Consider the following 24,304-nt stretch of genomic DNA (forward strand, 5'->3'; position numbering starts at 1 on the left):
GTAAGAAAAACACCCCATTCCTCGTCAAGCAAAGCAGGCTGGAAATAATGCCCTGCGACCAAAGAAACATTCCCAAGAACAGCCACCGTTACAGTGCCTGTGATTCCCCCAGTAACCCGGAGCATAGGTACCGCGACCGTCCACTGAAGGGTGGTGAAGGGAAAAGCAACAGTGGTCACCACATACTCAGCATACGACACACACTGTGCTCAAAGCTTCAGACCTAGTGCCGTGCTTAACCTTCACAGTAACCTTATAACTTAGGCACTACTATTATCCCATTCTACAAATGAAGAAATTGAAGTGCAGACTGGTTGAGGAAACAAGGGCAAAGTCCTTCAAGTAGTCCTTGTCAGAGCCTAGTGGAACTCCAGCCCACGTATCTGTTGGTTCAAGCCTATGCTGTTCCTACCCCAGAATGCCTCCCCCAGGGAGTTCCAAAAATACCGGAATATTACTATACTTTCATTACCAAGAGAGCTATCTGCATGACACACAGACTGTATTTAGATCTACCGTAAAGCTTCCAGAGTCTATTTTAAAATGCACGATAACCTCATAGCCTATTGCTATCATTCCGAAGTGGACCAGTTTACCACAAAGGAAAACTACGCACTGTGTAAGACCAGAAAAGAGTAAACCAGTGCTTGGGAGAAGCAAGAAACTAATCCAGGGTGCCTGCCTAGGTCACTTACACCAAGGGAAGATCCTCACTGAGATCTTCTGCAAATAAAGAAGGCTTGCCATACATTACTGGCTTTCCTAAATCAGGATGGGAAAAAGGGCATTTGCTCAGCACCCACTCCCCCTGGATCCAGTTTTCATGACTACTCGTGATTCATTAAAGAAGTGCTTATGAGAGTGTACAGAAAACAGTTAACACAGCAGGCCTGAGACTCATTCCCAGAAAGGCCTCCTGGCAAGGGCACCCCTTGGCTAGAACCCAGGAACTTGGATGTGGGGCATGTTCCCACCATTCCCCAGTAAGAGTGGCTACTATCCATCAACTGTGCCAACAATATGGCGTACGCTGAATATGCGCCTTCCTTCTGCGAGTCTGGAATTCCGGCCAGAGCTAAGCAGAGGGTGTCTTTGTGATCAACCCCCATTACAGCTGTGGGCACGGAATCTCTAACTGCTTCCCTCAGACACAAGATTTCACATGGAGCACAAAGTACGTGACTCACTGGGAGAGGACTCTCAGAGGCCTGCACCTGGTTTCCTCCAGACTTCACCTTTTCCCTTTGCTGACTTTGTTCTGCTCTTTGCTCACTGCAGTAAATCACAGCTGTGAAGACACTATACGTTAAGTCCCGTGAGTCCTCCTAGCGAATCCCTGGACCTCAGGGTGGTCAGGTTATAGGTAGTGAGATACTTCCAGACTATACTTACAAAATGGTTACAGTCAACAACATGGCGGTGAAAATTCATTTTTAAGATTGGCATGAGCTCTGGGAAGGTTCTACTTCCCAGTACCAAGTACCCAAATAAGTTCTCAACACCCTCACACTGGATTCAGTTATGTCCAGTTTGAAATGAGGGATACTCACCGGGCACTCGAGCAGGAAAGGAGTCTGGGGACCCTGCTCCAGCACCGCCCTCTTCTTCTTCATCTTCAAATTCCAGATTCTCTTCTTCACCAGGTGCTAAAATTCTTCTACATGTAGAAGAGCAGATAAAATAGTGAGCTACCTAAACAAATACACTAGAGAGGAATCACAGCCACTCATTTCACAGTTAAGACATTGATGCAAAAATGCTGACAAATATATTGCTGTATTGATATTAAAGATGGTAATGTTGATATAAAAATTTAGAAATATCTGAAAAATAAGTATAAGACAATGAAATGAAAAGACAAATAGTGGTGCTTATTTATTTTACCTTAAGGGGACAGGCTGAACGTCAAATGGAAATTCTTTATTATAGGTAAGAATATTCTTTAGGACTAGAATAAAAACAGAGAGGAGGATACATAAATTCTTCCATGGATCAAAACAAAAAGTTTTATTGGAAATGGCGGATTTTTAATCAGTTTTACTATGCATGTTAATACTTAAAAAAAATTCCCAATCGTAGAATCATTCAGAACCACAATATACTTGTCCGTTGAAGGTCTCAGCAAAATGAAAATATGTAATACACGGCAGGTACCAGTACTTTGTCAGATCTCCAAGGAGAGTTAAGTTCCAGAGTCTCAGAGCCCTCATGGAAAATAAACTCCAAAACAGTTCTTTGTATAAGGTCCCAGTGAGATATGGGGCAGCCGAGAAAGGGAAGACCTCCCTCCCTGCAGTTCTTCAGTTAAAAGACCTGTATTAAAGATAACCAATTAGAGGTACACGAGCTCATTCTGGTCTCTGCCCTGATTACATTTCCCCTCAACTCCATAAAACTGGCAAAACTGGATAAAACTGGTTATAATTTCCACACGTCATTTACAATAGTTTATTGCAGACATATACGTACTTACATACACAGACACATACACAAAGAAGGATTTATCCTCAAGAAGTCTCTCGGTAACGTGGCGCCCACCACCTCTGTATTCTAATGTGGCCGATGATTACATTCTGGCAGGTAAACGTAAAGAGATTCTATGATTCTGCCTGCATTTGGGAAGGCACTAGGACTACGGGTACCTTACAGAAGCACTGTTAAGTGTGTAATTCAGTGCTTCGTAGCTGGTGCTATGGGTTTTCAGTAACTACCTGCAATTGTATGAAGGTGAAGTCATGGTGATAACTGAGCAATCCAAAACGTTCCTATGATTTCGTACTCAAGTTATTCGGCCTTGTTCTGGAGTGCTGTAGTCTGAGGATACAATAGCCATGGCATAAATATCGTCCCAAAGTAGGAGACCCCAGGGCACAGACTGTGATCATCCGACTTACCCCAACAGCAGTCGGGGTGCTTACTGGACTTCTCTGTGCACTCTTACCGAGTCCTTCAGTGAGAGAGAGGCCTGCGGCTTGTGTCTACCTTCTCATTCATTCTTATTCCCTCTCTCCCTCTAGCTCTTACCCTCATCTTTCCTCTCTTTTTCTTCTCAACAAATGTGCACCAAGTGCCCACAATGTTCCGGTCACTGTTTTAGGTGCTAAAGGAATGGCAGTGATCAAGACAGAGGGTTCTTGCTCTCATCTATGGATCTGAGACTCTAGTCGGGAGAAGCAGACAGTAAATAAACCGACAAATTAACAAGACAGTGTTAGACTGTGATTAGCGTTAGAAAGGACAGTCAGGACGAGTGTGTAAGCGGAGTACAGGGTGGACTTTAGCTCAGGTGGACGGGGGCAGGCCTCTCAAAACTAACTTGTTGGAAGACATGTGAACCGTAACCTGGAAAGAGGAACTGTCCAAAAGTAGCCCCGGGCCAAGGGCTTTCTAAGTATTAAGAAACAGGCTAGAGGGGCGCCTGGCTGGCTCAGTGGGTGCGGCGTGCAACTGTTGATATCGGGATTGTGAGTTTGATCCCCACGAGGGGTAGATTACTTAAAAATAAAATCTTAAAAAAAAAACCCAACATGCTAGAGCAATCACAAAGGCTCTGAGGCAGGCCCTCGCTCGGCTTGTTCAAGGAAGAAAACAGGCTACATAACTGGAGTTTGGTAGGCCAGAGGGAAGAGGCACAAGATCTGAATCTGATCTTAGCCCTGTAATTATGTCAACTGTCACTGTGTCATTCACGGAACTACTCTGAATCTCAGTTTCCCCAATTCTAAAATGGAAATACTACTTCTGTCACAGACTGTTGAGAGAATTAGTACATATGAAATTGTATGGGAAATTTTAAGTCCCATAGAAGTATAACCCCACATTATTATACAGCTATAATTATTCTATATATACAGAATTTTATATATATATATATATATAATAATAATTATATTATTCTCTCCACGGTATTTAATATTTTGGGTCTCACTGAAAAGCATGATTTTTAAAATTATAAAAACATCCTTTCTAAACTTGTGCATGATTGCTCATTGTGAATAAACTATTAGTTTAACTCCAGTATCACAGTATTGTGCTAAATACTAAGAATAGGGAAGTGGGTGACCAAAAACAGACCATGTATCATTCATATCAGAAATGAAAGCTCTGGGGGCGCCTGGGTGGCTCAGTCGGTTAAGCATCTGACTTCGACTCAGGTCATGATCTCACGGTCCGTGGGTTCGAGCCCCACGTCGGGCTCTGTGCTGACAGCTCGGAGCCTGGAGCCTGTTTCGGATTCTGTGTCTCCCTCTCTCTCTGCCCCTCCCCTGTTCATGCTCTGTCTCTCTCTGTCTCAAAAATAAATAAACGTTTAAAAAAAAAAAAAAAAAAAAAGAAATGAAAGCTCTGAGGGCTGCCTGGGTGGCTCAGTCGGTTAAGTGTCTGACTCTTGATTTCGGCTCAGGTCATGATCTCATGGTTGTGGGACTGAGCCGTGCATCAGGTTCCGTGGTTGGGTGGGGAGCCTACTTAAGATTCTCTCTCTTCCCCTGCTCACACGCACGTGCACTCGCTCTCTCCAAAAAAATAAAAAAATAAATAAAATAAAGGAAATGAAAGCACTGAAATGATACTTTAATTATACAAAGGGGAAAAAGAATCCTTACCACATATGTAAAAAAAATCAATAAAGAAGTCAAAAATGGTATCAGTTATTAAGAGTATCTCGTGTCTGTACTATAATACAAGCACTGAACAGTATTTCTTCTCTTAGGTATACCACTGCTTTGAAAACGAAATGTTCAATTAGATATTTAATTTGTAGGAGTAATTTCAGAAGGAAAATAACCAATCTTTTCTCATTTTCTGTAATTGTAGGATAGGTTTCTATTTTCACCAACTATGGAATAACAGATTCTGATGTCTTTAGACTTTACACAAGATTTTTCTTCCACCAATACCAGTGTTGATATTTTAGGATATTTGGAGAAGAGAAGCAGTTTGTAACTTCCTGGAAGGTGTTCTTGTGAGCACAGAGTCCATCAAGGCTGGCAGCTGATGGTGCACCCGTGCTGGTAAGCATCCGGCACCCCTAGCCCGTTGTCACACAGCCTGGCCTGCCACCCTCCACAAGGTCACACTCTGAAGATGACACACAGTTATCAAAACGTGTTCTGCTTGTGCCTAATTCACTTCGTTTTTCTTTTTTTATTTTATTTTTTTAATTAAAAAAAAAAAATTTTTTTTTAACGTTTATTTATTTTTGAGACAGAGAGAGACAGAGCATGAACGGGGGAGGGTCAGAGAGAGGGAGACACAGAATCTGAAACAGGCTCCAGGCTCCGAGCTGTCAGCACAGAGCCCGACGCGGGGCTTGAACTCACGGACCGTGAGATCATGACCTGAGCCGAAGTCGGCCGCTTAACCGACTGAGCCACCCAGGCGCCCCTCGCTTCATTTTTCTGAGGGACAAAATGAACAAGCGCTACCTTCCCATCCGAAAAGTTATGTTTTAAATTACAGGATAAGATTCCCTGAAGACATTCAACCCTATTCCACTTAAAAATGTGCCAAGTCCGTATGATATGCAGAGCACTACAATGGACTCTGTGGGGAAAATACAAAGGTTATTCACAATCTCCTCGAGGGGAGAAATGAATTAAGAATCATACAGGGTGGACTACGATAACAGATATAAAAAATGCTCCTATGAAAGACAGAAGGTAGGGATGCCTGGGTGGCTCAGCTGGTGAAGTGTCTGACTCTCCGTTTCAGCTCAGGTCACGATCTCATGGTTTTGTGGGTTCAAGCCCCACGTCGGGCTCTGTGCTGACAGCGCGGAGCCTATGTGGGATACTCTTTGTCTCTGCCCCTTCCCCGCTCACACTGTGTCTCTCTCAAAATAGATATATAAACTTATTTAAAAAAAAAAAAAAAAAAAAAAAGGACGGGAGGTAGAGCTTAATTAGGGAGAAAAATCTTTCAGAGAAAGGTGGGATTAATCTGGGGCCTCGAAGGATCAATCAATGGAAGGACTTTACAGGTGACAGGGGCAGGGGGATAGGTTTCAGTAAGAAGTAGTATATTACCAAGGACTAACAAAAGAAAATGAAACAAATAGTACTTTCAAGATCTTAGTTGTAGTACGAATTTCAGACTACACTATCAAGAGATCTCTTTTCAAACTTTAAAGCAAAAATACATTAGCAGAATAAACTGAGTTCTATGTATTAATTTTTCTTTCCTTCTGGCCTTAGAAGATGCAGAAGCTAGCCTGACTCAATCTGAAATATACTCAAATACCAATTTGTAGAAAATGTTTCATTCTGATCAAGTAACTAACTCACAACCAGTGCCTCGCTTTGATAAATGCAAAATTACAGAGCATATCCCGAGATATAACATATACATTTACATTCCTTGAAGACACAACAGCAAATTAAAATCACCCAAAAAGATAATTAAGTACCAAGAAGGTCCAAATGCACTATATAAATTCAAAGTATAGCAAAATAAATCCCAATAGTACTATCTTTGCTTCCCATCCCCACCCCTAATCTTAAAAAAATAAAAACAAGCAAACAAACAGACACAAAAGCAAGAAACAGAGGATTAATGCAGGGTTTAGTCCAATCTTCTACTAACACATGGGTTGCTTGAACTGGAAAACCATAATCTTTAGGGTTGATGTCAATACCGCACCATTACAGATATTAACAACACAATATGGTGGAAGGAACACAGGCTCTGGGGTCACTTAGAAACCTGGTCAAAACCCAGTTCTGACATGTACAAACTGTGAAGTCATGGGCAAGTGTCAGCAAAACACAGCTGAGTGGAGTTACTTGAGTGTTTGGTCCATAGCTGATACTCTAAAAAAACGGTAACTATTAACACCAACAAAAGATCCTATAAGGCAATAGGAGAAATCTGTAAGATTCTAAAGTTTTATTTGGAAACAAATTGAAAAACAAACAAAACAACAAACAGTGACTAAATAGAAAGTCAAAATCCTAATAATTTTTGTCATGAAAAAAACTGATTATAATCTTCTTTAGAACCATTACATAACAGACATCATAACTGCAGTTGTAATTTTTTATATGTTTATTTTCAGAGAGAGAGAGAGAGAGAACACACACAGAGGAGGGACAGAGAGGGAGAGAGTGGGAGACAGAGAATCTGAAGCAGGCTCCACACAGTCAGCAGAGAGGTCGATGCAGGGCTAAAACCCATGAACCATGAGATCATGACTGAGCTCAAGTCGGACATTCAGCTGACTGAGCCACCCAGGCACCCCCACTGTCATCTTTTTAAAAAGCTATCGATGTGCTTTTCTTAAAATAATCTAATATATAACCATATATGGTATGATTGCATTTATGCAAAATGTCCAGAACACGCAAATTCACAAAAACAGAAAGTAGATTAATGGTTGCCTAGGACCAGGAATTGAGGAGCGGGGGAAGCAGATGTGTGCTAATGGGGATGGGGTCTCTTTCTGGGGCGATGGAAATGTTCTAAGGTGGACTGTGGTGATTCTCAATAATTGTGTCTTTGCCTACATTACAGACATTTGCTCTAAGTGAACATCCATTTGAACCAGTAAGAAAACCTTATTTGGCACATCCCGACCACCAAAACATTTGAAGCAACTGTTTACTTCAAAAAAGCTTTCAAGAAGGGAAAGGAAAATGGGAACAAGGAAATACTTCGTAAAGCACAGCAAACAGCTGGACTGATTTCAGTGTAGTCTTCAAAGACAGGTAGTATAAATGGGCCTCAATGGCTGTAACTTTTTCCTCTCCAGGAAACTCTACTGTCAATGCTTACCAAAGTAGGTATAGTCTTATTGAAGTGGTTAAAACAAAACAAAGGCTAAAACATATGGATGAGGTACAACCTCGAATCAAATAATTTTTCATATTCTATAATGGTGAACAGAATAATAATTCCTATAATATTTAGGGGTAGTCCTCAATATAACCCCGAGTTAGATACAATCATTTTATAGATGTGAAAACTGAAGAGAGGTTAAGTAACTTGCCCTAGACATCAATATATTCTATACATACAACAGTCATATATCCAACAAACCAATATACTTATTTTAATACCATTTGGCCATATGCTTTAGGTTCTTTTAAAAATGTTTTTTAAAAAGGACTTTGTAGTAACTAAGTGGGATGTATCAATGAGTAAGTAAATCTTTAAAAAATTAGTTCTCTCCTTTTCTTTCTCTACTATAAAATCCATTTGAATTGAGGCAGTTAACATTTAAGGTAAAATGTTTAACAACTACGATCCCACTAATAACTTATTTTAAATTTAAGCATTTCTATAACATTTTAGGACGTATAAAAGCACAAAAAAGTCACACATGACTAGATACTAACAGAAATGAATAAGCATCTATGCCAAATAATCCTTATTTTTTATTTTTATTTTTGAGAGAGAGAGAGAGAGACAGAGAGAGAGAGAGAGAATATCTTAAGCAGACTTCACACCGAATGTGCAGCTCCATCCCAAGACCCTGGGATCACAACCTGAGCCAAAATCAAGAGTCAGATGCTCAAATGACTGAGCCACCCAGATGCCCTTATGCTAAATAATCTTTGTATCTCTAAGAGATTAAATATCTTTCTAAAGGAGTACCACCAAAAAAATAAAGTAAAACTTACTTGGTTCTAGCTTCTTCAGGTCCTCCAGTTTAAATTCTTCTTGAGACTGTGTGGACTGAATTTAAAACACACATATTACATCCTTTTATTACAAAAGTTTCACTACACCCTATGTTTTTTAAGTGGCAAGAACTAAATATTCAAAAAGTAGCCAAAATAAATGAATCCATTTCTTGCTTTCAAAGTAGAAAATGAAAAGTCCCAAACGGGTTTTTATTGGGTTTTATATTTTGGAACATTCAGGGTAAAAATTGCAAAAGGTGGAAGTTATATCTTTTCTCTATAACTTATTAAATATGAACTAAATCTTTGAATAGGACTTTAACCCATGAATTCTTATTGCTATACATCTCTTCTGACACAATACCGCTTTTAGCATTAACCCCTATGTTTATTAGAACAGTTCAGAATAATTTTCTCTTACATTAGAAAGAAAAAAAAATGCTGTTTACCTGTAAAGCTGCACTTCGTAATTCCAAGCATGTTGCAATTTTGCCTATGGTTTTCTGTAGGAGAAAGAAAAAGGTATAAATACCAAATACACTGTAACTGTTAGTTGTCAAAATCATGGAGTTAATTTTTGTTCGTAAACGATCTATAATTTTTTTAAAGTTAAATTCTATTTCTTTTTGGTGTCTTGCAGATTTTAGAGAAGAGAAACAAGAGGCAAAGGGCTAGGACAAGAGAGAGAAGGGGAATGTATATTCTCTCCACACCTAATTGTACTCTGACCAATTTAAAATCCAATTGGCTTTGTTGAAAGCTTTAAGATTTATTTAAAGGGCAATGAAAAGAATTCCAACTTCTTCCCTCCCCAGCTTTTCCTTCCCTCTTCTCTATTAAGCCTGAAAGTCCTGAAAAGATTTAAAACTAGAAATACCTGAAAATTAGCAAAATGGGATCATTTAATTTTGACTTAAGTCCAATCTTGACTTGTCTAATTAAATATATAGATAATACCAAGCAAAATCAATAGTTGTGATATGCGGTGGCTAATTTTGCATCCAGGTCTGTTTTAGATGAGCTATAAGACAGACGTAAATGATAGGGTACAGTCCTTGCTTTTCCTAAGCTCAAATTCTATTATGTGAGAGGAGATACTACAAAATCACTGTAATATTAAGAAAAAACACTTAACTCTTACACGCACAGCAAAGTAAGCCATTACGTATGTTCTGAAGAAATAGTGCAAGAATCTGTGTTAGAAATCAAACCCTAGTGACTTGGGAAGGTTTTTAAAACTGAAGAGTTGACAAAACTGTCACAATTCAGTTGTCCAAAGTCTCAAACTGAAAGCAGAGGGATATAGGTTTGAAAATGTGTGTGTCCTAGGGTGGTCATTCAGAAGGACCTTCAATTGCACAGAAGTTTTTGAACAGAAGAATGACCATCAGATTTGCCCTTTTAAGAAGACTGTTGTGAGAACAGTCCCCATAGGCTAGGGTAGAAAAGGGAAAAGACCAAAGGTAAGAGCAGTCAGGTTACCTCAGCTGTCCAGGCAAATGGTAATCACAACAAGAACGTGAACGACGAGGGTGGAAATGACAATGAGGAAACCCACAGAAGAAACACCTACAAGAGTAGACGGCTGAAGTACGCCCATCAACATTTTTAAGTCCTTGCAAAAAAAGGCATTTCTTCTGTTTTTATTAGAAATAAACCCAGACCATGAAAGTTAAGTATTTACATACATGTGCGCTGCCTTCAGAACGAAACACTGCTTGGAAAAAAATGATGTATCTTCTACATGTACTGATCACTTGCAAAAGTTTAGCAAATTGGCTTTTGTGGTTTTCTCTTTGGCCACTTTCTTTATAAGATAAATGAGGAGCAAAAAGGTGTAATGAGTATTGTGCTGGCCCCTGGCACTTAGGCGAGTGGGCACTACACAATTATCTTACCAACGATAAACAGCTGGTACACAGACTCGACCCGCTACTGAGTGAGACAGGACCCTTGGCCAAGGAACAAAACGCTATTTAACTGTCTCCATGATCTTTAAAACTTCCTTTTAATCCCACTATCTCAGTTTAGAAAATACCCAATTTTATTCTGAAATTTTACGTTTAAAGTAAATGTAGTAACTGCAAAAGGACTCGAGGTAACTCATAGATTTATCCGTTCTCTCAAATAGCTATTGCATATGAAACAGCAATAGTCTTTTCTACATAAAATATAACATCCCCAAATAAGGGTTCAAATATACCATTCAACTCTGACAAAACTAGCAGGTGATTTAAAATGTGTGTGGGTGTGTGTAGTTAGATAGTAATGGCTAACGGCCATTAAATACTCAGGCTCTCCTAAGTGATGTATAAGCATTAATTCATGTAATCTTACTCTAACCCCGAGTTAAGACACAATCCTTCTGTAGACGTGAAGACTGAAGAGAGGTTCAGTAACTTGCCCTAGACATCAAAGTATTCTATACATACAACAGTAATATATCCAACAAAGCAATATACTTATTTTAATATCATTTGGCCATATGCTTTAGGTTCTTTAAAAAATGCTTTTTAAAAAGGGTTTTGTTGTGAGATGTGTCAATGAGGAAGTCTTTAAAAATATTGGCTAACTCCCCTTCTTTCTCTACTATAAAATCCATTTGAATCGAGGCGGTTAACATTTAAGGTAAAATGCTCTTTAACAACTACAATCCCACTAATAACCTATTTTAAATTTAAGCATTTCTTCAAGTTAAGCAGAACTGGCCGCTCTGTACACAGAACCTACTGAACTGTGGCAAAATACCAATGAGCATTATTCATAACTACTTTAAGGGACCACACCCAACATCAGCATTAAAAAGGGAGCGAAACACTATCATTTTCAGCTGCAGCAATGACTTTTAAAACATGTAGCATTTACTGATGTCAAAATCAAGTTCTCGCTACTGTAACTGTTCCACCTTTCTTAGAAACAAACCGTTAGGAAGAATGATGAAGTGGCACAAGGTCGCTTGTGTCCAAGCAGAAGTACTATCAACTCGAGTACGTTGAGACTAAGCCCTGAAGGTAAATGAAGACTAATTTTAGAAAGATTTAAATTATTAGTACCTCATTCAAATGAACTGCTCATGCCTAATATGGTATAGCCATGGAAAATGTTCTCATTTTCAGAATATTGGCTATTTTATTTTGTCATTGTTAGGGAAATTAATAACTCTAAAAGAGCAGTTAAGGAAAAGACGGACTAAAAACAAAGAGCTACAGTTTAATTTTGCTAAAACATAATTTATATAAGGAAAAAAAGTTTACAAAATACACATAAAGTAACACAGTCTCACTCCAGACGTACTTTTTTTAATTTAAACAGCCGTCATCTACTCTCTGGCTGTGGGTGGGGTGGGGTGGGGGGAATAGGGGAAAGCAGGAAAGTCAGTGGAAAGGGGGAACCTATAAAACAAGCGTATAGTGCTGGAATTCTCATTACTACCAAATTTGATTCAAAACAGGGAAAAACTTTCTAAGCATCATGAGACAGGATGTTCTATTCTGTCCAGAAACTTACACGAGAAAACCTACTACACCAAAGTAGGGAATTTAATGGAATGAAAGCTCTTGGCAGCTATTTTTTGGCTACTAAACTCAGTTGTTATAATGACAAAACTATTGAGAATTGAAATGAAAGCTAAGTCAACTAATCACGAGGGAGGATCAAATGAGAATCATAAACCTTATTTTCTACCAGAAATCTATGAGAATATAATAGCAAATCCATAGGAAGATATTTTTTAAATCACCAATGAATAAAGTTCAGAGAAATCAGTAGTTCTGCTTTAGAGTTTAGATTTAAAATAAATATTGTGGGGGCGCCTGGGTGGCTCAGTCAGTTAAACGTCTGACATAGGCTCAGGTCATGATCTCACGGTTCGTGAGTTTGAGCCCCGCATCAGGCTCTGTGCTGACAGCACGGAGCCTGCTTCGGATTCCGTGTCCCCTTCTCTCTATGCCCCTCCTGCACTCGTTCTCTCTATCTCTCTCTCTCAAAATGAATAAACTTAAAAGAAATAAATATCGTGAAGATATTTTTCTCAAAAATTAGGATTTCTCTCTGATCTTAAATACTTATATACGAATAAATATCAATAACCTAAGATCCAACAAAGCATTTATTCATCAAATATTTTTGAAAGCTTATTGTGAGACAGTAAAAAGCTTCATAAAGAAATGTTGCTTTTTAAAAAAATCTTTCAAAGTCCCACAAACTACTGAATGGTTAAGTATAATTCTAAGATTTGATTCTAAGCATAAAAGATATAATTCCAAATAGAAAATACAAAGAACAATTTTGCTTAGAGTAACTGAGGTATATATTCTGCATTTTTCTCTTTTGAGGCAAACACAATTGAGTTTCTTCTCCTTTGGCTTAAGTGCCAGGTCTGGCATTCAATTATTTTTGCAGACCTAACGGTTGGTTTCGAAATCTCCCATATTGTGTTCTTCAGAACACTAGACCCAATTAAGTGTTCTATAAAGGGAGGAGGGAGCCTTCGAAAAGCAAACACATTTAAGAAACACTCCACTACCCAAAGCCTTTAAAAATTCAACATAACATTAGCATATGAAAAGCCTTGACAAGTCACAAACTCTCTGTTCAAATAACATCTATTAATTTTTTAGAGCCAGTGTTCCCCAGATCACGTCTGGAAAATCTTGGTTTCCTAATCATTAACTTGGAGCTTCTAACTTTTTTCTTTTGTGACATTCAAAAATAAGACGATGTATATGTCACTATGAGTTTTTTTGGTTGGCTGTGAGTGTTTCGCCTGCATTTTTAAAGAAAATTAAATTTGTAAATGCATACGACTTGCCTTATGTTCCTAATGTAGTACAGAGTGACTTGACTCTCCAAGCCCAAGGAACAGGCAGGCAGGAACAAGCTCTCTCTGGAGTCACAACTGGCAGCCACAAATGCCTCCTAGGCAGGTATTATAAATAACAAATACCTCAGAAATCAGGCCTCCAGAAAAGGAGGAGGTACAGAAAACTTCAAAGGCAGAAGGCATTAGAAGATTTAGGGATATCTTTTAAGATCATTTAGGGTTATCTAATCCCTCATTTCATACTTAAGGAAATTAAGGCCCAGGGACAGGGCTGGGATTCAAGACCAAAGCCTTCCAACTCAAGGCCTCAGGCTTTTCCTCAAGGTCATGCTGCCTCCCAGGCCTCATGGAGCAGAAGATCTGTGGGTCTGTGTAAACTGAAAAAAGACAGCATTGGTGGCTACTAAGGAACAGCTATAAATTAAAGAATAAAGAGCATAATCACACATCAGCTTCAGCCTTAAAGAAAATTAAGAAAAAGTTTATTGTTTTTCATTAGTCTAATTATTGTTGTGTAACAAAGCTCACTTCTTGATGGCATTTGAAAAAATTTTTGCTTTTAGGTCAACTCACTTTAAATTTGAGGTCACGTTGCTCATAGGTCCTAAATCTGAGCAACAGATGTTGGAGATAAAGCATGTAAGTAACTCAAGGCAAACAGGTGATTACAGTGTAGGAATCATTAAACTTCCAAAAATTTCCCTCAGCTTTCATTTGTTTCCCTATTCATAACACACTTGGTCAGCTGTTAATTCACACACTCAGACATTGGAAACTGTGTTTCAAAGTTAAGGTGTTTTGCCTCTCAATTTTGTCATGCCAGCCAATCACTTCCTAATCATTCCCAGAGTTCACAAATCTTAGAGAGGTGGTAAAGCCTATGAATCGTGTTTGTTCCTTTCCTCAAGCAAACCCATCGTTTCCTCCCTGGTAATTATTTTGCTGGGCTCAAATCTTAAATTTCCTACATCTACTGTGTACATTAACAACCGTAAAGGAATAAAGAAAAAACACATCTGTATATTGTAGTATTGTGTTTTCTTTTTTAGATAAATAGAAAGAGTACATTAGATAATGTAGCTCCTAAATATTTTAAAAATGCAAATATACAAACTTGTGCAAGAAACATAGCTAACCCTCATCTTTTGGGTTTTTTCCCATCCAAACTCCTACAAACAAGAGTCAAAAGAATACAGGCAAAATAACAAAGATAAATTTGTTCAGGCTTACTTAAAACACGTGCAAAAAACCACTCCCACCCCTTGTACTAAAAAAAAAAAAAAGATTAATAAAAACAAATTAAGTCACTATAGTTTTTACAACATCTTAAGATAGGAGGGAAAATCTGACGCAGTAATTTTTTTCATTATCTACGAGATTAAAATTTGACTTTAACACTAGACACTCTGAGCCAGGAAAAAATGGGAATTGTTTCTTCCCTTTCTTCTCACTCTTTTAAAGCAAAGTTTCTTTTTTTTTTTTTTTTTAAGCGTTTATTTATTTTTGAGACAGAGAGAGACAGAGCATGAACGGGGGAGGGGCAGAGATAGAGGGAGACACAGAATTGGAAGCAGGCTCCAGGCTCTGAGCTGTCAGCCCAGAGCCCGATGCGGGGCTCGAACTCACGGACCGCGAGATCGTGACCTGAGCTGAAGTCGGACGCTTAACCGACTGAGCCACCCAGGTGCCCCTAAAGCAAAGTTTCTTAAAGTATCCTGTTTTTTTTTTTTAATCTCTAACAATCCAGGGAATCAACTTGACACATTAAAATTTTAATTCAAGGAGAAAGAGCACCATTGAAACATTTTGTAACCATATGCAGTTACTTGGCTCATGTATTTTTATGCCAAATTCTTGACTTGAACTAATTTTTTTCAGTGGTGGCTTTTGGGGGAGGCTGGTTTTTTGGATATGTGTCTGTTTTGAGAGGAGGGAAGAGGGAGTTAAGAGAATTCAGAGTTAATTAAGTATTGAAGTTGGATGTAATTACTCACAATCAAAATTGAGTCTCTGGAATCTACCTACCCCTCTGCAACTGGAGTGTAGCGGGTCTCCACTAAAGCTAAAGTCTAAATGGCTAAGTGGAGAAATTCATTAAGTGAGAAAGTCACAGAGTAGTAAATCAAGTGTTATCTCTCAGTGATCCCTTCATGTTCCCCAAAGCATAATCAGTGTTATTCTTTGTACTTAAGTGTAACAGTTTCTCTTGTTTGTTTTTGCTTAATGGATTTGAAAGACAGAATCCTTTCCATTTGGAATCTGATACATGTAGAGATTATTTTACAGTACCTTTTGTTCTTCTGTGAATTCAGAATTATTGTGTTGAGCTTGGGCCTCTTTTTGTAGATGTCTTGCTAATCTGTAAGAAGAAAAATAAATATTCTTTAGAATTGAAGGAAAGCAAACAATCTCAAGTGTAACAAGGTGAAATAATTTAAATCTTTTAAAAAACAGACGATGGGGGGGCACCTGGGTGGTTCAGTTGGTTAAGCGTCCAACGTCAGCTAAGGTCATGATCTTGTGGTTCATGGGTTCGAGCCCCGCGTCGGACTCTATGCTGACAGCTCAGAGCGTGGAGCCTGCTTCAGATTCTGTGTCTTCCTCTCTCTCTGCCCCTCCCCCGTTCACACTATATGTATGTGTGTGTGTGTGTGTGTCCGTCTGTCTCAAAAACAAATAAACATTAAAAGTAAATTTAAAAAAATAAAAAATAAAAAACAGACAATGGGGGTGCTTGGGTAGCTCAGTCAGTTAAGCATCTGACTTCTGCTCAGGTCCTGACCTCGTGGTTTGTGAGTTCAAGCCTGCTCTGCTCTCAGCACAGAGCCAGCTTCAGATCCTCTATCTGCCCCTCTGTCTCTCTGCATCTTCCCCGCCCTTGCACTGTCTCTCTCAAAATAAATATACTTACAAATATTTTTTAAAAAACAATGAAGTAGTGCTGAGATTAGTCAGACAGCCATGACAAAATGATAGCAGCCTATTAAATACTTTTCAAAACATTTTTCACGAAAAAGAAAATCCTCCACCAATCAGACATGAAAATCACTGTTTGCCCAATTATTGTTCTTAAAAATAGCAGCTGAGCCAAGGATGGATCTGTGTTACTAGGTCCAAATTCACCAGTAAGGATCCCAAGCTCTTTCTGAGACCACAAAAGCTAAATGACTGATTCTTACAGCCATACAATAAAAAGACAAATAGCTCAATTTAAAAATGGGAAAAGGATTTGGACATTTTCCCAAAAACGATATAAAACTGGTCAATAAGCCAATAAATATCGTATCATTAGTCATTAGGGAAATACAAATCAAAAGCACAATACGATACCACCTCACACCCACTACGATGGGTATAATTTCTAAAAAGAGAAAAAATAACGCTGTTGGCAAGGACATGGAAATTTTGGAACCTTCATGCAGTGCTGGTAGGAATGTAAAATGATGCAGTCACTGTGGAAAACAGTTTGGCAGTCCCTCAAAAGTTAAACATAGAGTTACCATACATAACCCAGCAATTTCAAAATTCTAGGTATAGTCCAAGAACTGAAAACATGCTCCCACAAAAAGACCTGTACATGAATGTTCACAGCAACAACATTAAGCACGACAGCCCAAACTGGAAATACCCAAGGTGTCCATCAACTGCAGAATGGATAAACAAAATGTGGTGCATCCTTTCAATGAAATAGGATTTGATCACAAAGAGGAACGAAGACTGCTGCCACAAGCTACAGCATGAACCTCAGAAACATCATGTGAAATGAAAGACGCCAGATACAAAAAAATCACCTGATCATTTACACAAAATGTCCAGAATGGATAAATCCATAGAGACAGAAAGCAGATTTGTGGTTGACAGGGGCTGGGTAAGGAGGGAATTGGGAGTGACTGACATCAGATATGGGGTTTGAAATATTCTGAAATGAGATTGTGGTGATGGTTGCAGAACACTGTGAATGTACTAGAACCACCAAATTGTACAACTTTACAGTGGGAAATTTTTTTTTTTAATTTTAAAAATGTTTTATTTATTTTTGAGACAGAGACACAGCATGAGCAGGGGAGGGGCAAAGAGAGAGGGAGACACAGAATCCGAAACAGGCTCCAGGCTCTGAGCTGTCAGCGGGGCTCAAACTCATGGACTGAGATCATGACCTGAGCCGAAGTCGGACACTTAACTGACTGAGCCACCCAGGTGCCCCATTTCTTAATTTTTTTTAATGCTTATTTATTTTGAGAGACAGAGCGTGAGTGGGGGAGGGGCAGAGAGAGAGGGAGACACAGAATCCGAAGCAGATTCCAGGCTCTGAGCTGTCAGCACGGAGCCCAACGTGGGGCTCGAACTCACGAACCGCGAGATCATGCCCTGAGCCAAAGTTGAACGCTCAACCGACTGAGCTACCCAGGTGCCTCTACAATGGGAAATTTTATGTTATGTGATATTTATCTCAATTTTTAAAAATCTGTGGGGGGAAAATGACCATCGAAAGGATTCTTTGGTGAAACATTCTGTCACCGGCAAAAGAAATTAAAACCATAATTATCAAGCATACTATACTCTTCTGGGTGGGGGGTGGAAGCAGGAATGCAAAGGGTAGCAAGTGTTTGATTTCCTACCAAACCAACTGCAAAAGACAGTTCAATGAATTTCAAAAAAAAGTCTTAGATGAGAGTTTTATTCTATGCAATCACACATGTCCTTAAAGACCAGGTGTAAAGTCCATTATATTTGATGGCCTCTCTCCAATCGACGAAAGGTATGCATCTTCCTTATTATAATGTATGAAACTCCTACATAAAATTATTGACATTTGCCAAGAATCACTCCACTATTTTACTTAATCAAACTGTTTCCATCCATTTATTTATTTTACCTCAAAGGTGGAAACCCATAATATTTTCCTATGATGTCATTTACAGACCCACTCTTTGTGGATTCTATACAAGAGAAGGTACAAATAGGAATAGACATTGCCATTATTCTTGTCCTTGTTCTGCACTTAGTTTCTAACTCTTGCTGGACTACCCCTTACATGAAGTTCTCTGTTAGGACTCATAGTCTACATTTCACAATGTCAATTACCTCAGGGAAGTTCTAGTGTGGCACAGTTTCTTTATTCGAACAGTGCTCACATAATACGCTAATAGTGACCGTTAACCTAAGCATGGTCGTTATCAGAAAGAAAGGGGGTAGCTCTCAACTCCTGCTCAAATGTTAATAGTCAGTGGACAAGGATGTTAAATTCAAACAGAACCTTGCTTTTAAAAATTAGGCAACAGACTGGGAGGAAATATTTGCAAATCATATGTCTGATAAAGAACCTATATCCAGAATACACAAAGAACGGTCATAAACTCAATAGGTAGGGGTGCCTGGGTGGCTCAGTCAGTTGACTCTTGATTTTGGCTCAGGTCCCTCTCTCATGGTTCACGAAAGGCAAACTAACCACAGTGAAGTATGCTACTCGTCTACTAGAATGGCTATCATAGAAAAGACAGGCAATACAAATGCCATCAATGTGGGGAAACAGTAACTCCAATACACCGCGGGTAGAAATGTAAAACTGTACAGTCAGTCTGGACAATACAGCAGTTTCCTTCACAAAGTATACGTAAACTTCTATTACCCAGAAATTCCACTCTTTGGAATGAAAATGTATGTGCACATGAAGAGTTACCTGTAAACGTTCACAACGGCATTACTGATAATAGTCAAAAAGTAGAAACAACTCAAATGTCCTTTAACTAGTGAACGGATACACAACGGTGGTATCCGTACGATGTGATGCTATTCGGCAGTAAAAGGAACAAAGTGCTGACACGTGCCGCCACGGGATGAACCTCAAATACGCTATGCTGAGCGAAAGAAGCCACATACCAAAGATCACACTTCGTATGATTCCGCTTCCATGAAGTGTCCAGAAAAGACAAATCTTTACTATAGATTACAGGTTGCCTGAGGCTGGAATGAGAATATGGAGCGACTGTCAATGGACACGAAGGATCTTTGTTGGGTGATGGAAATGTTATGAAATTTAATTGTAGTGATGGTTGTACGACGTGGTATAAAATTGCTAAAAATTCACCGGACTGTATGTGTAAAATGGATGGATTTCATGGTATAAATATCATACTTTTTTTAAAAACTTTTTAAAGACCTGGATAAAAATTTAATTTTCTGAATCCATAAATGATTGCACTATTTTAAGACAAAGTGAGATGTGATCTTGCCCACTGAGGGAAAATCCACATGCTTTAGATATCAGATAAGCAGCTAAGACAGTTGACGTTCTATTAGAAAAGGTGAGAAACCTCTCAAATATTCTTCTCTCCGGAATAATCTCATCCTACAAGGATGACTGTAGGGGGAAAAAAAAAATAAAAACAAAACACTGTTCTTAGAGGGAGCTTAAATATAAACACATAAGCAACTGAAAGAAATCCCACAACGATCTATAACAAATTAGTGCTTCTCAAACTATCTGTAGTGAAGGACTAGTTTCTTTCCCCATTGTGCTCTAAGTTAACACTTTAACAAAATTTAATAAAAACTACCATGAAGATGTCAAATTGCTAGTTTCTAAATCCTTTTTTAAGAGACAGAGGGGGGGGCGGGTGGGAGTGCAGGGAGAGAGTGAATCCCAATCAGGCTCCACACTGTCAGCATGAAGCCGGATGTGGGGTTCAAAGTCACAGACCGTGAGATCGTGACCTGAGCCAAAACCAAGAGTCGGCCGCTTAACCAACTGAGCCACCCAAGCATCCCTAAAGTTTCCAAATCTTCAATTTCAATTCCTTGATCTCCTTACCATAGACCAGCACTGCCACCTGCGGACCCACTTTGAGTAGCGGTGATGTAAGGCATAGTAAAGATGATTAACACCAGGTATTATTCAGTCTTCAAACTCATTCATTTAACAAGTATTTATTGAGCAACACGTGCTAGATTAATACCTCAGCACTGATCCTGTGAAATATCTGATTCTGAGCAACAGAGTCCATGTCATTCCATCATAAGTGAGGGGGTCACTGTATCCCCAGATCGCTGAAAGAGCTGGCTGGCCTGCTTCATGAATTACTCTTAATTGGCCATGTATATTTTGGCTAGCAATTCTAGTTTTGACAGAATTCGTGTAAATCTTCCAACAATACTTTATCAACGTTTTTTTTTTTTTTTTTTTTTAATTTATTTTTGGGACAGAGAGAGACAGAGCATGAACGGGGGAGGGGCAGAGAGAGAGGGAGACACAGAATCGGAAACAGGCTCCAGGCTCCGAGCCATCAGCCCAGAGCCTGACGCGGGGCTCGAACTCACGGACCGCGAGATCGTAACCTGGCTGAAGTCGGACGCTTAACCGACTGCGCCACCCAGGCGCCCCACCAACAATACTTTAATATCAACTCGGTGCTCCCACAGCATACTTCTGAACCCATTCATTAAAAGAATACAATATAGAATATCCAAATAAACAGTGATTTAATAATAACCTCGCATCACTAGGACACTAAGTGTAAAGCAGAAAACAAGACAACTCCTCTAACCCTGCCCTCCCAGAGTTTACACTCAAGAAGGGAGAGAGATAATAAACAATCAATACGTAAAATACACTGTATTTTAGATGGTGATACACACTATGGAAAAAAGTAAACAGGGTGTGTGTGGGGGGGGCGGTCAGGATGTGGGAGGCTGAGGTGGAGGGTGTGGGGGTAGGTAACAGGCTTTGCAGTTAGAAACAGGGTAGCCAGACAGGTCCTCATTGAGAAGAGAATATCTGAACAAAGACCTGAAGGAGGTGACCATGCAACCCAAGCAGATAATGAAAGAAGAATGTTCCAGAAAAAGTACAAACAGCCCTAAGGCAGAAGCATGCTCCTGGAAACAGCAAGCAGTATGTAGTAGCACATACTCTTTTCATTCTTCTGTAACAGCAAGACCCAATCACTCTAAAATGCTCCATTAGACTCTCAGTGCTTTGAGGGTGGGAATCAAATCGTATTCATTTTTGTATCTCCAGCCCTCACTTGCTGAGTGATGAAATTGTTTAAGCTACTGTATTCTTCTTACATTGTGATGGTACAGACATGTTTATTCCCTCCCGAAATATCCCTCCTCCCATAAATTTCACTGTGTTCCATGACTATCAAGTCCTTGCTGCCTACCGAGTTAGAAATGCCAGTTATCCTAGACTCTTCCTTCTTCACTCTCAGTATGCTGCCCGTTCTTTTCTACATGATTTAGTGACCCTCAAATGGTCTCCTTCTCTGCAACCTTTCCTCCCAAACAGATAACTGAAATAAAAAAGACAATTTGCCTTCACTTTTGAATATCCTAATTTTCAATCCAACCTCATTTTACACGTAGCCTGAATGTTTACAAAATTTAAGGCAATCATTACTCCTCCGATTCGACGCTAGCAGTTTCTATCACTTGAGAACTACTCTGAATCATTACGTTCAAAGGTTAGTATTGAGGTCCAACAATAGATTTCTATGTGGCTATTACTCTCATGGAGAGGTTTCTAGAAATTCCAGCTTAACAGCTTGCATACTCAATTTTCCTTTGTGATTTCAATTGGACATGGTATTCTTCACTTCCCATTGTGAAGTCTGCTGCTGAGTCCCAGCACCGCACAAGCGAAGGCAGCTTTACATTTTTCAGGGCATGTGATTTCCGCTAACACGCAGAATGAGCACGCACAGGTGCTCGCTAACTGGCTACGGTAAGGTAAAGCTACGAGCTCTGGGAACCCAGTTCACTTACACAAGGCATCTTCAAGTGTCTTAAGCACCATGTAATAGAGCACCCAGGATTTAGTAAAACAACAACAATACCACACCAAAAAACCCCAAAAACCAAAACAACCGAAAACAAACAACCCGGCTTTCAGTGGTATAGTTTTATGACCCCCCGTTAATCTGTTTAACCTGAGAGCTTCAGTTTCCTGGTTTTGTAAAACGAGAGTAATGTTCTCCCTAAGCAGTTGCAAGAGCAAGTGAAGTCAAGTGAAGATGCAAAACAAGCGCCAGCGTTGGGGGCACAGGGCTAAACGGCCCAGAGCAGGTTGTTTTCAGGGCTTTTGGAAACTACAAGTCTGTAGGACGGCGTGGAAAACATCTGCACATTTAAATTATCTTAACGGTCAGGTAAAAACAAGTTAACTATTGTAGAGAAAGGAAAAAGAATTTAAAGCTTCCCAGTCTCAATTGTATATCCTTTCCAGAAGACACGTGGGGGCGGGGATTTTACTCACACAAGGTTTCGTCCACGGTTATACCTCAAACAATAACTTGCTTTTGACCAAAGAGTTAATTTAATGGCAACGGCTTGCAAACAATACCATTTTGGCAAGCAGTTCTTATTTTCAGTAAAAGGTGCAAGAAATAAGCAAGATTTTATATACACGTAAATCTTGTCTTTTAGTTTAAAAAAACACCCCCGAAGTTTTTTTTTGGGGGGGGGGGGCAAAAAGAGAAAGAAATCGGACTTCGGGTCAAAGATCAAAGAGACTGGTACTCACAAAGTACCCAGCGGCTATACATTAGCCACAGGACAAGGAGTAGGGACCCGAAGAGGGAGCGGTGGCTCCCGTGCGGGGTCCATTAATTCAGTTTGCTCTCTTCTGTTCACATCCTGCGCGGACTCCACCCAAAGCGACCGAGCGAGGGGGTGGGTGGGACTCACACAGCCCAGCAAATAACAGCTCCAGAAACCGAAACGGAATCGAGGTGAATTGTGAAAACACGGCTCACCAGCAAGAGGGGTGGAGAAGGGGTGCTTAAGGGGACCCTTGGCTGGTGAGGCACCCCTGTCCTCGCTGCTTCCTGGGGCACCCCCTCCCCTCAATCGCCACCAGTTCCCTCCTCTTGTCCTACAAATGGGAGGAGGAAGGCACCGCACAGAGCAAGGCCACTCATCCCTGGAACGTGGGCGGAAAACACACAAGTCTCCCTGAGCGATTCTAAAAGAGAAATTGAGGGGCAGCAACCTGAGAGAGGCGGGGGAAAGGAGGAAAGGAAACCGACTGCGGGGCGGGGGACGGGCACTAAAAGACGTAGCCTGCTAGGGCGGGCGCCCCAGGAAAGAGGGGCTACCTGTTGAATGGAACCGGCCCCGCGGCAGCGGAGGGGGACGGGGGCGAGGAAGCCCAGCGAGCGGACCGCCGGCTCCGGGGCAGCCCGCCGGGGCCAGTGCGATCCCAGCCCCAGTGCCTGCGGGGCCCCACCCTGGGAAGCCTTGGCTGCAGATACAGAGATGAGAGACACCGACAGAAGAAAGGGGGAGGCGGCCGACTGGAGCCGGGCTGGCCCGCTCCTGCGGTTAGTCACTCACATCTGATACTCGTCTATCGCCTCCACCAGCTGGCCCCAAGAGTCGAAGTCGGCGCCTCTCCTAAAACTGGCGCCCCAGCGCTGCAGCAGACTCCGGGTCACCTCCGACATGGCCGGTGCCCACCCCGTCCCCTCCCGCCCCTACCCCAGCGAGGCCGGGCTCTAGGGCGCCATCCTCCCCGGGCCTGGCCCCGACATTAACAGGGCCAGGAGGAACCGCTACGGCCACCACCGCCACCCGCCGAGGAGCCGCCCAAGCCCATTTGCCGCCACAGCCAAACTTTGCGGCTCCGGAGCGGCCGCCCCGCCGAGGCGCCGCCCCCGAGGCCCCGCCCCGCGTTAGGTTGAGGCCGCCCCGCTCCCCCGAGGGCCGCCATCGCTATTGCGGCCTTGTTCCTCGGGTTTCGAGGCCCGGCCGCCTCCTCTCTTCCTCTCGGGAGAAGAGAACTGCAACTCATGAGGAAAGAGTGGGGAAGAGCAGCTAGGACGGGGCTGAGGAACGGAGAGTTCTGAGGGGGCCGCGACACGCG

The 24,304-nt window shown here is 40.8% G+C and overlaps 1 protein-coding gene across 4 annotated transcripts in view; it reads right to left on the reverse strand.

The window, feature by feature from the left end:
- Positions 1-24,029, reverse strand: part of AIDA (axin interactor, dorsalization associated) — a 39,200-nt gene extending 15,171 nt beyond the window's left edge. For all 4 annotated transcript variants that reach the window (XR_006213938.1, XR_006213937.1, XM_042976184.1 and 1 more), the window contains exons 1-6: positions 23,776-24,029; positions 15,733-15,802; positions 9,071-9,124; positions 8,619-8,673; positions 1,885-1,948; positions 1,551-1,657 (exon numbers count right to left, since the gene is read on the reverse strand). Coding sequence is in view for 2 of the 4 variants with exons in the window: in XM_042976184.1 (XP_042832118.1) it covers positions 1,551-1,657; positions 1,885-1,948; positions 8,619-8,673; positions 9,071-9,124; positions 15,733-15,802; positions 23,776-23,885 (460 nt within the window). In the remaining 2 variants the exon portion in view is untranslated. The remainder of the gene's footprint in view (positions 1-1,550; positions 1,658-1,884; positions 1,949-8,618; positions 8,674-9,070; positions 9,125-15,732; positions 15,803-23,775) is intronic.
- Positions 24,030-24,304: the final 275 nt, after the last annotated feature.

The sequence above is a fragment of the Panthera tigris genome, chromosome F3, assembly GCF_018350195.1.
Source record: "Panthera tigris isolate Pti1 chromosome F3, P.tigris_Pti1_mat1.1, whole genome shotgun sequence".
NCBI lineage: Eukaryota > Metazoa > Chordata > Mammalia > Carnivora > Felidae > Panthera > Panthera tigris.